The 12,671-nt window shown below is 41.1% G+C and overlaps 1 protein-coding gene across 1 annotated transcript in view; it reads left to right on the top strand.

Moving 5' to 3' along the window:
* Nucleotides 1-12,671, top strand: part of kalrnb (kalirin RhoGEF kinase b) — a 141,524-nt gene that overhangs the window by 43,122 nt on the left and 85,731 nt on the right. Inside the window, exons 12-14 of the mRNA XM_073852685.1 lie at nucleotides 4,846-5,018; nucleotides 10,256-10,430; nucleotides 12,290-12,485. Of these exons, the coding sequence (XP_073708786.1) occupies nucleotides 4,846-5,018; nucleotides 10,256-10,430; nucleotides 12,290-12,485 (544 nt within the window). The remainder of the gene's footprint in view (nucleotides 1-4,845; nucleotides 5,019-10,255; nucleotides 10,431-12,289; nucleotides 12,486-12,671) is intronic.

The following is a 12,671-nucleotide window of genomic DNA, read 5'->3' on the forward strand; positions in this document are numbered from 1 at the left end:
TTCCTGACTGCTATATCGGTATATGTATATTACCTACAGGCACCTATATTTTTTTATTTAACAAAAGTTCACTTTGCACTCTTGTGCTCCTGCCTCCGCTATTGTCCTGTCAATCAACTTGCTGGATCAGTGCGCTGTTGCTCGTGATGTAAGTTATATAAAGCAGACGATTGTCTGTTGTCCCGCTGAACTACCTAGATATTATTTCTATAAAAATTATTTCTATTTATTACACGGCTCTTTGGAATGCTCGATTCTGATTGGTCAGTTGAGACATTTGCAGGTTCGTTCTTTTCAAATAATCACCGCTCCAAAGTAATAACGCATAGCCGGTACTACTTGTATGTTTAAAATCCCTCCGTGCCACTGCCAACAAAGATTACCGTTTGGCGCCATCTTGTGACAAACACTGGACAACCACAATTAACAATGGAAAATTTCGACATTAATCTATTTAAATTGTCTTACTAACGTACATAGTTTGAATGTTAGTCACATGGTACTATATCGTTTCGCGGAAGGATAAAAATGTTAATTTAAAACAAATATGCCAATAAAAGGTTTCAAATTCATATTCATGTCCAGTTTTTTTCCTTATGTGGCAAGTAGCCGTGTAATAAGCGGGATAATGTACAGGCAGCCGGTAGTTATCGCAGAAATATCATCCCTTACATAACATTTTAATAAAAAACGACGGTGGGGCGGTGGGCAAGTATTTTAATCGTTAAATGGCCGAACACAGTGAAAAGCGACTTTTTAAAGCGTTATTTTTTATCTAGCTGATATCAACATTTTACTTAAGCATCAAGGCTGTGCACACTTATACTAACTTAAATCCTGGCGAAATGAAACGTTCCTGTGGCTATGATATACAGTACAGTAAAAATTAAATTCTCCACCCTCGGTACCTTCAGTCGATTTGCATTACAGTATTTGCACTTACCATCGCTGTCCAAAACTGAGCATAATGTCTAAAAGAAAAGTTATGACTGCTGTGCATTTACCCTTGACTGAACATTGATATGTTCTTCTTTGCGCTGTCTGTACCGCAGATACTCAGATTTAAAATAATTCAGCAAAATAAAACATGCTTGATGCAGATTAATATTTGTGAAATAAATATTTGTGAAACGAGTTAGGTTGAACAGAAGAAAGTCCAGTCAGAGGACTATCATCTTGTTGACTCTCATTTTAATAGAAACAGCCAGGTATGCAATGGTTAAAAGAATCAAGAAATAACGTGACACAAGCTGTAAATTATTTTAAAGCTGTAAATCTATTCTTTGAATAATTTGTAACTATTTGTACTTCTTGTACATGTAATTTTTTAATTGCTTTTCCAATGTTATTATTATTATTATATTTTTAGTTATATTGTATTATATTTTGATGTAATGTTATTGCACTTGTATGTTTGTTGTTTTAAAGACTGCAAAATAATGAAAATAAATAAATAATGGTCTTTTATTTTGTTGAACGAACAATGGATGGCGTCACGGTCCGTGTATCATCTGATCATTCAGTTATTCCACTTAATCTGGCAAACGAAAATAGGCAAAACAGGTTGATATTTCATTTTTGGGTTTTTCTGAATGAGCCAAAACATGACAGCTGATTTCTTTTTTCCGTTTTTCAGCTCGAAACCAAAAATACAATAAAAGGGAAAACCAAAACTAAATAATACGGCTAAATTACGTTTTTCTTTATTTTCAGTTTTGTTGTGTTTTACCGCTTTGCGCATGCGCAATGAATAGCGGCGTAAAAGCCTGTCATACACGTCATGCCAGCCGCACTTTTTTGCGCGTCTAATCGTGAAGTTGAATCAAATGATTCGAGATCCGATTGGAGCGCTTCGAAACAGTGGATCACGCAGTGTTTACTGATTCGGAGTTTCCAAAAAGCTCATTTGATACTTTGCTCACCTTCTCTATAAAATGTATTCGTTGTTTTAAATTAATCATTACTATTAATAGGCCTAACCTAGGATGTTTTTATTAAATTGTGAGGACATAGTACAGCTTCCGTCGTAGCTGAGTCCAAATCATCAGTACTCATCAGTACTCATCAGTACTCATCAGTACTCATCAGTACTCATCTTGCTGGACCTATCTGCAGCTTTTGACACTGTGAATCACCAGATCCTCCTGTCCACCCTCTCAATGCTGGGTATTACAGGGACTTCACTTCGCTGGTTCAAATCCTACCTCTCTGGTAGGTCTTTCAGAGTGGCCTGGGGAGGCGAGGTATCCAAAACTCATCAACTGGTCACTGGGGTTCCTCAGGGTTCAGTTCTTGGACCTCTCCTCTTCTCCATATACACTACATCTCTGGGCCCCATCATACAGGCACATGGCTTCTCCTACCATTGCTATGCTGATGACACACAGCTCTATCTTTCTTTCAAACCAGACGATCCATCGGTAGCTGCACGGATCTCAGGTTGCCTGGCGGATATCTCTGCATGGATGAAGGAACACCATCTACAGCTCAATCTAGTAAAGACGGAACTCCTTATCTTTCCTGCCACTCCATCTCTACAGCATGACTTCTCCATCCAGTTAGGTTCATCAACAATTACCCCATCAACTTCAGCCAGAAATCTGGGTGTTATCTTTGACAACCAACTGACTTTTAAAGACCACATAGCTAAGGCCGCTCGATCTTGCAGGTTTGCATTGTACAACATCAGAAAGATCAGGCCCTTCCTAACAGAGCATGCTACACAACTCCTCGTCCAGGCCCTGGTCATTTCCAGGCTGGACTACTGCAATGCTCTTTTAGCTGGTCTTCCAGCAAGTACAATCAAGCCTCTACAAATGATTCAGAATGCAGCAGCACGACTGGTCTTCAACGAGCCCAAAAAGGCCCATGTTACACCTCTCTTCATATCCCTGCACTGGCTACCGGTTACAGCACGCATCAAATTCAAGACACTGATGCTGGCATATAGGACAGCCACCGGATCATCACCTGCCTACCTCCATTCACTACTACACATCTACACTCCTTCCAGAAGACTGAGATCCTCTAGTGAAAGACGCCTCATTGTACCACCACAGAGAGGTATTAAATCACTGTCCAGAACATTCTCGTTCAATGTCCCTGCCTGGTGGAATGATCTTCCCACCCCTATCCGGAATGCAGACTCCTTAACAGCTTTCAAACGACTGCTGAAAACCCATCTTTTTCGACACTATCTGACTCAATAAAAAAAAAAAAAAAAAATCCTCCCTTCTAGCCTGTTTTTCCTCTCTTTCTTGATCTTCTCCTTTTTAGCCTGCACTCTTCTAACAACGCCTGATATATGGTATTTTTGAACACTTCCTATGTTGATCTGCCTCCTTAGGATGAATCACTTGTTGTATTCCCAATTGTAAGTCGCTTTGGATAAAAGCGTCGGCTAAATGAATAAATGTAAATGTAAATGTATTAAAAACATTTCATGACCTGACACCCATTATTTTTTTCTTACCTAAAAAGACGGGTAAATAATGCGCGTTGTCAACAAATTACACTAACCAGTCTCTCCAGGATTTCACGATTTTTTTTTGTTAATTTTTTTTTTTGCGATTTTTTATTTATTTATTAACAATTAGGATATCACATTATCATCCCCCGGCAAATCGCACCCATAAATCGCCCCATCCTCCCGGCAAATCGCACCTATATATACAATATTTATTTATTGCTATTTTCCATCAAGTCAAAAAAGAGTATGATTTTAATGTTTCTGAATAAATTATATTTTGTACATACATTTTGACCGCTCCCAGCATGATTAGACGCGCAAAAAAAAGTGCGGCTGGCATGTGTATTTTCTACATATCTTTACATTGTGTACCACAAATGATGACAGGCTTTTACGCCGTTATTCATTGCGCATGCGCAAAGCTAAAAATAAAGTAAAACGTAATTTAGCCGTATTATTTCCTTTTGGTTTTCCTGTTTATTGGATTTTGGTTTCGAGCTGAAAAACGGAAAAAACAAATCAGCTGTCATGTTTTGGCTCATACAGAAAAACCCAAAAATGAAACATCAACCTGTTTTGCCTATTTTTCGTTTGCCAGATTAAGTGGAATAACTGAATGATCAGATGATACACGGACCCGTCACCGGTCCAGATTTGGTTGACCAATCGGCGTAAAGGGGCGTCTCGTTACCGCCCACATGTGGAAAACGAATTTTGAAGTCGTTTATCCGTTTTCTACCCGTGAACCAAAAAAACGAAAAATCGAGCCAAAATCTCGTTTTTTCGTTTTCTCAACAAATAAAAAAATGAATAAATGAGCCTTTCTTATTTCTGCTTATTTCGTTTCAATTTGAAAATGAAATGAATAAAACGTACACGGACCCAGTCTGTATTCAGTTTGTATTTTACACCGTGTTAAAAGAAACAGCTTGGGCTGCTCCAAAAAAAATAACAGAATATGAGAGAGATCACTCTTCTTAAAAGAAAACTGCATATGCTTGTTAGGTGTGCTTTGGTAGCTGGTTTGAGCTGGTTTAAGTTGGTCCTCAGCAGGAGCTAGTTGTGCCAGTACATAAATAAAACGAGTCATCAGTTTACTGTCGGGATTTGCCGTGTTACACTGCATCCAGCGTAGACATATTAATAATGTGATTATAATGGGTTCTTTATAATAAATAATTTAATAACAATAAATAATTGTCTTTTGTCGCCGCATTCACGCCCAGAGTAGACACAGTCTAACAAATACCCAGAAGTGTAGAGCTGCCTAGTAATTACCCACAACATCAAATAAACTGCAAAGGAACAGCTGATCAGTGGCCTTGCAACCACATATCTGACTGTCTCATGTATCTGTCCATCTGTCCTATTTGTAGCTGTGGTCGTGGATGGAGGACTTGCAGAAGACTCTTGTGGAGCCGGTGGTGAACTCTGAGTCAGTGGATGCAGTTCAGGAGCTGATCAGACTGTTTCAGCAGCAGCAGAGCAGCACTCTGGACGCCACACTCAATGTCATCAAAGAAGGGGAGGAGCTTATTCAGCACCTGCGGTGAGGTTGACAGCATGCCCCTGTTGTACAGTATTTCATCATGACCAGTGGTGGACGAAGTACACAAATCTAGTATTTGAGTACTTGATACCTTTACCTGAGTACTTACCCTTATAAAATATTACTCCAGTGTAAGCAGGGCCTAAAATTAACACTTTAATTGACGGCAAGCGTCAAATACGAGAAAAAATTGGCGTTGACGAGTATATGTAACAGTATCAGTCGTCAGTTGTCGGGTAAAACTTTTTACGAAATATAACAATGCAATGCAGCGGCCATCCCCCTGTCACTCAAGTGGCCACACCCTTAATTATGCAGAACTTTAAGGCTTAATATAACTTAAACGGATGAGTTATAAAAAAAAAAAATCACCCCCCTCACAGTTGACATGAAGGGCGAAATTAGCTATATAGACCAAAACCACTTTTTGTACCAGGCTGTAAAAATATTTTTTTTCTGCTGTAAAGTTGGGCATTTTAACATGGGGAGTCTATGGGATTAACTCCCTTTTGCAGCCAGTCTCTAGCGGTCAGTCTATGAATTGCAGTTTAAGACACTTGCAATTGCAGTTGGTTTCAATAGAGAGAGCGGGAGGTTGTTGCTTGACTTAAAGGTTGTATCAGCGATTTATAGCCTAAAACATAAAGTGTCAATTTCAGCTGACCTTTCTTCACGATCCGCTTGCTGCCTGCCCCATAAATTGTCTGTGAAAAAACCGCGTCTCTCTGGTCAGCCTAGGGTCCGAGATATGCCAAAAAAACAATCGGCGCTATCAACTATTCCACAGATAAACAAACAGTGTTCCAACCAATCAGTGTCAGGATTTGGTGTTGTGGACTTTCCTACTGGTGCTGGGATGTGAGGGAGGCGGAGCGAAAGTCCACAACACCAAACCCCTGACGCTGATTGGTTGGAACACTGTTTGTTTATCTGTGGAAAGGTTGGTAGTGCCGATTGTTGTTTTGGCATATCTCGGACCCTAGGTTGACCAGAGAGACGCGGTTTTTTCACAGACAATTTATGGGGCAGGCAGCGAGCGGATCGTGATGAAAGGTCAGCTGAATTTGACACTTTATGTTTCAGGCTAGAAATCGCTGATACAACCTTTAAATAGACGAAATCACACATAGTTATGTCAATGCGTGGTTTTGGCGAGTTCCCTCGTAAACATAGTCTTAAATGAGTTACAAAATCTTAAGTTTCTAGAAAATAGCATATATGTCAGATCCGCGTCATGTGAATCTGATTTTAAAGAGACCGCGCTGGTTTTAAAGTGTAACCTCAACCTGCTGAAGTCTGTCGTTTATGAAAATCACAGAACAAAAGAAAAAGAGAAATCATCACTCGACTGCTCTAGTCGCTGATTAATTAGGATTAATTTGTACAGTTTATGCATATACAATTTATAGTTTATGTGCAGATTGTTTTAAAATCACTTAAATTTAAAGTTGTTTTATATTTTAGAGCCTAAAAATAAGAAATAAAGGCTTTCAATTTTATTGTAATGGTGAATAGATATGATTAATAGGTAAAATTGAGGAAAAATGCATTTAATAGAGACACCAGTAGCAGGACAAATTAAAAAGTAGTGTAGTAGTAGTAGTAGTAGTAGTAGTAATAACTGGCTGTTTTTGCAAAAAGAGTTTCATGGCCAGTAATAAAAAAAATTTGCCAGTAAATTTGATCATGTCATCGGCCATTGACAGGTGTGGCAAAAAGTTAGTTTTAGGCCCTGAGTATAAGTATTAAATATTACTTTTCAAAGGGATAGTTAACCAAAAATGAAAATTCTGTCATGAATTATTCACCCTTATGTTGTTCCAAACTCATAAGACATTTGTTCATCTTTGGAACGCAAATTAAGATATTTTGGATGAAATCCGAGAGCTTTCTGACCCTGCATAGACAGCAACACAACTGACACATTCAAGGCCCAGAAAGTCAAATCGATAAAATAGTCCACGTAACATCAGTGGTTCAACTGTAATTTTATGAAGCTACAAGAATACTTTTTGTGTACAAAAAAAAGCAACTTTATTCAACAATTTCTTCTTTTCTGTGTCAGTCTTTGACACATGTTCACATGAGTATCATGATGCATGAATGTGTGCTGCTGACGCAGGAGCAGGGATTCTGACGTAGAACGTCCATCTCTCTGTCACAATGACGGTCTGAGACGAGCGGATCCATTCTCAGCATTTTATTGGTACAGACAAACACACAGGGGCAGGCAGAAATCGTCATCAAACATAGGCAGAAAGGTCGGGGCTGGCAGCGAGAATCATACACAAGAGGGAATCCAGGAATCAAAAACACGGGAAATCAAACACGGGAAAGAAACGCTCAGAATGTAGCCGGGGCAATACAAGACTTCGCGAAGAAGCTGTGTGTGTGAGTGGCTTATAAGCAGTCCGTGTGATGAGCTGCAGGTGTGTGTGTGTTTGTGTGAATGAGCTGCAGGTGTGAGCAGTGATGGGTGCAGTGGCTTGTGGGGGCTGAAGTCCATGATGTGTAGTGCAAGAGTTTGTGATCCCAGGGCGACGGAGGCTCAAATCGTGACAGAGCCCCCCACCTAGGAGCGGCTTCCAGATGCTCCAAATACCTGTGTGACAGTTTGGGATGGAGTGGGCATGGCCCAGAGGCCTGACTGGAGGCCCCGGACCATGTGCAGGTGGAGAACCAGGAGACTGAGGCGGAGCCGACAGAGGGAGAAGCCATGGTGGAGGAAGGGTTGGCTCCTCCATGGGGCCGACCGACGGAGGTGGAGCCGGTGGAGCCCGAGGCGGAACCGGAGAGTCGAAGGTCATGGGCGACACCGAGGATCCGGAGGGCCAAGGCGGAACCCAAGGCTCTGGCGACCAAGGCGGAGATGGAGGTCCGGAGGTACGCGGCGGAGCCAGAGCGACAGAGGACCGAGGCTGTGCCCACGGGAGGGAGGAGGTCCACAGAGCCGGTGGGACGGAGTGACGAGGCGCAGCCGGAGGAGTAGAGTCCAGAGGCGAAGGTGGGGCGACGACTGACCACGGCGGAGCCGGAGGGACGGTGGAGCTGGTGGACCAACGGCGGAGACGAGGGAGCAGAGAGCCGGGGTGGAGCCGCAGGGTCAGAGGGCCGAGGCGGAGTCCAGGACTCTGAGGCTGGAGGCGATGGTGAGGGATCCTCCAGCCAGGGCACCGATGGAGACTGGCAGTCCCACGGCAAGTCCTCTGCACCGAAGGTGGGTTGAAGGTGAGCAGAGGAACTGTCAGGAGACATGGGTGGTGGGACTAGGGCAGTAGGGAGGGTGGGTGGGAAACTCGACAGTCCATACATGGCCTCCGTAGCTCAAACAGGGCAGCCAGGAATCTCAGGAAGACTTGGCGGAACCAGCGTAGGCTCTGGGAGGCCGGGCGGAACCAGCGTAGGCTCTGTGTGGTTAGGTAGACCAGCTGCTCGCGCCGACAGCAGCGGTGGGTCCTCTATGCTGGACATCAATCTTCGCCAAGCCGTGGTAATATGTGGGTGCTGTGGTTTTGGGCTAGCGGCCATCTTGTGTAGTGGCTCTGAGCTGGAGTTTACTGTGGGAACATTGTTGTCTACTCATTTGCAGAGCAATGTCAATGAAATATTGTAAAGTCCAGTTATGTTCGATCATAGGCATCAGTGAAGCCAATGGCTCTAAGAGTCCTCCACGGAAGAAAATCATCAGGCATAAGTCATCCATAGTAGACTGATTAGCCAATTCGACAAAGTCCATCGCATACTCCTCAACAGACCGCTCACCTTGTTTGAGACGCATGATCTGTACCGTAGAGTTCGTGCTGGAACCGGATGACACCATACTAGCTGCTGGATCCTTGTAATGGCGAAGTCTTCTGTCACAATGACAGTCTGAGACGAGCGGATCCATTCGCAGCATTTTATTGGTACAGACAAACACACAGGGGCAGGCAGAAATCGTCATCAAACACAGGCAGAAAGGTCGGGGCTGGCAGCGAGAATCAAACACAAGAGGGAGTCCAGGAATCAAAAACACGGGAAATCAAACACGGGAAAGAAACACTCAGAATGTAGCCGGGGCAATACAAGACTTCGCGAAGAAGCTGTGTGTGTGTGTGAGTGGCTTATAAGCAGTCCGTGTGATGAGCTGCAGGTGTGTGTGTGTGAATGAGCTGCAGGTGTGAGCAGTGATGGGTGCAGTGGCTTGTGGGGGCTGAAGTCCATGATGTGTAGTGCAAGAGTTTGTGATCCCAGGGCGACGGAGGCTCAAATCGTGACACTCTCTTAGTTCTTCGTCTGTATATTCTGGTTCAAGTAAGTAAGGCTGGGCAAAAAATGGCAAGTCTTCATCTCTGTCAAGATCTTCAAAGATGTTTACGAAGACTGTTTTGTAGTACTCTCGTGATCATGCATCGAAGACTAACATGAAAGAGAAGTTGTTGAATAAAGTCATTATTTTTGTTTTCTTTGCATTTAAAAAGTATGCTCGTAGCTTCATAAAATTAGGGTTAAACCACTGATGTTACATTGCTTATTTTATGGATGTCCTTACTACCTTTCTGGTCCTTGAATGTGGTAGTTGCATTGCTGTCTATATAGGGTCAGAAAGGATTTCATCAAAAATATCTTAATTTATGTTTGGAAGATGAACAAAGATCTTGCGGCTTTGGAACGACATGAAGGTGAGTAATGACAGAATTTTCATATTTTGGTGAACAATCCCTTTGGTTTATTGAAAAGAATCAGCTAATTCACGAACTGGACACTGCTATCATCTCTTGGAGCAGGAGATGACTTCTCCTGTTCAAAATAATGAGGAATGACATGTTTTTAAGAATTGTAGTACAGCAAAAAGTACACTTTGTAATGTAGTGAAGTAAAAGTGAAAGGTTCTCAAAATAAAATGGACTGAAGTGCAGTAACAAAGCAAAAATACTTACATTGCTGTCCACCACTGAGCATAACCAACTATCTTCACATCTTCCATTCTAGAAGTTACCAATTTCTTCCCAACAGCCTTGGAAACGTAACAAACTAGTGAAGCACAGGATTTAGATCCAAATCTGTTAACCACAAGGCCAAGGCTCCAACAGTTTTACATTTGCAGATCAATTTTAATAATCTTCTTTTCAGATTACTCCTGAACAAGTCCTTTCATGTTATGTCATGCTGATATACTGGTTCTGAATTAACGTGCCCTCTATTGATATTGATTTGGTCTTGGATGTGTTGGCGTGGGTTTGTGTTCGTTCAAACAGGGACTCAGCGCTGGCCTGTAATAAGCTGCCTCATGCCAGCTCCGTGGCTCATATCGAGGGTGTTCTTCAGCAATTGGATGAGGCTCAGGCTCATATGGAGGAGCTTTTCCACGAGCGCAGGATCAAACTGGACATCTTCCTGCAGCTCCGTATCTTTGAACAGTACGCCTTGGAGGTGTGTGTTTGATGGCCTGAACCCAAGTCATTATCAGCGTAATTTTATTTGAACAGATGTGCTTCTGTGCTGTCTGCGTTTGCATTTCTGCAAATTGAATGTTTTAATTTGTGAATCACTTTTGAGAAGTGTTGTTTGTTCTACTGTATACACTTGATCTCATAGTTCATCCCCCGATTCTCTCATCATCTGAGTGGCTTAGTTTCTTCTGTTGAGGACCAATTGTGATTTTTTGAAGAAAAATAATTTGTTCACAAATTGGACATCACTACACTCATGGATGTTAAGATTTCTGGCAATGAGTGACTTAAAGGGATAGTTCACCCAAAAATGCAAATTACCCTATGAATTACCCACCCTCAAGCCATCCTAAGTGTATATGACTTTCTTCTTTCATTAAATGCAAAGATTTATAATGAAGCACTTTTTATAATGGATGGATGCACTTTGTTGAACTTTAAAATCTCAACAGCCATTCGCTGCCATTATAAAGCTTGGAAGAACCAGGACATTTTTTAATATAACTCCAACTTAATTTAAATTCTGGTCACTGGTCTCAAACATTGTGAATTATATTGCTTCACAAAACTTTTATGATGTTTTAATTGTGTTTTTCGCATCCTTTTTTCATCATATGCAAAGAAATATAATGACAGTGAATGGCTGTTGAGATTTTGAAGTCCAATAAAGTGCATCCATCCATCATAAAAAGTACTCCACGTGGCTCCGGGAGGTTAATAAAGGCCTTCATAGCAGATGGATGTGTTTATGTAAGAAAATATCCATATTAAAACTTTATAAACCATGTGAAGCACTTTTTATAATGGATGGATGCACTTTATTAAACTTTAAAATCTCAACAGCCATTCACTGCCATTATAAAGCTTGTAAGAGCCAGGACATTTTTTAATATAATTCCAACTCCATTTAAATTCTGGTCACTGGTCTCAAACATTGTGAATTATATTGCTTCACAAAACTTTTATGATGTTTTAATTGTGTTTTTCGCATCCTTTTTTCATTATATGCAAAGATTTATAATGACAGTGAATGGCTGTTGAGATTTTGAAGCCCAATAAAGTGCATCCATCCACCATAAAAAGTACTCCACGCGGCTCCGGGAGGTTAATAAAGGCCTTCATGGCAGATGGATGTGTTTATGTAAGAAAATATCCATATTAAAACATTATAAACCATGTGAAGCACTTTTTATAATGGATGGATGCACTTTATTGAACTTTAAAATCTCAACAGCCATTCACTGCCATTATAAAGCTTGTAAGAGCCAGGACATTTTTTAATATAATTCCAACTCCATTTAAATTCTGGTCACTGGTCTCAAACATTGTGAATTATATTGCTTCACAAAACTTTTATGATGTTTTAATTGTGTTTTTCGCATCCTTTTTTCATTATATGCAAAGATTTATAATGACAGTGAATGGCTGTTGAGATTTTGAAGTCTAATAAAGTGCATCCATCCATCATAAAAAGTACTCCACGCGGCTCCGGGAGGTTAATAAAGGCCTTCATAGCAGATTGATGTGTTTATGTAAGAAAATATCCATATTAAAACTTTATAAACCATGTGAAGCACTTTTTATGATGGATGGATGCACTTTATTGAACTTTAAAATCTCAACAGCCATTGACTGCCATTATAAAGCTTGGAAGAGCCAGGACATTTTTAATATAACTCCAACTCTGTTTAAATTCTGGTCACTGGTCCCAAACACAGTGAATTATATTGCTTCACAAAACTTTTATGATGCTTTAATTGTGTTTTTGCATCCTTTTTTCATTATATGTGAAGATTTAATTAATTTTATTAATAGTTTATATATGCATCTGTTCCATAGGTGATGGGTGAGCTGGATGCATGGAAGCAGGATCTGATGCGACAGGCGACTGATTTTAACACAGAGGAACTCACGTTGGCTGAACAGAGATTACACAGACACACAGAGCGCAAACTCGCCATGAACAACATGACCTATGAGGTTATACAGCAGGGACAGGATCTTCACCAGTACATCATGGAGGTCCAGGCTTCAGGTGAGGAGCTGGTCAGAGATATAGAGACAGAGTGAGGGACACAGAAAGGAGTTGAGAGAGAGTAATAGATTCATACTACACTTGTAGGGTTCTGCTGAATCAGTGTGTTAATCATTTTGGTGTTTGTTGGCAGTTGTTGCTGTGTGGTGTCACTGCTGGTGTTTGCTTTCACGCTTGGGTTTGCCA

Source organism: Garra rufa, chromosome 12 (genome assembly GCF_049309525.1).
Source record: "Garra rufa chromosome 12, GarRuf1.0, whole genome shotgun sequence".
NCBI classification, from domain to species: Eukaryota; Metazoa; Chordata; class Actinopteri; order Cypriniformes; family Cyprinidae; genus Garra; species Garra rufa.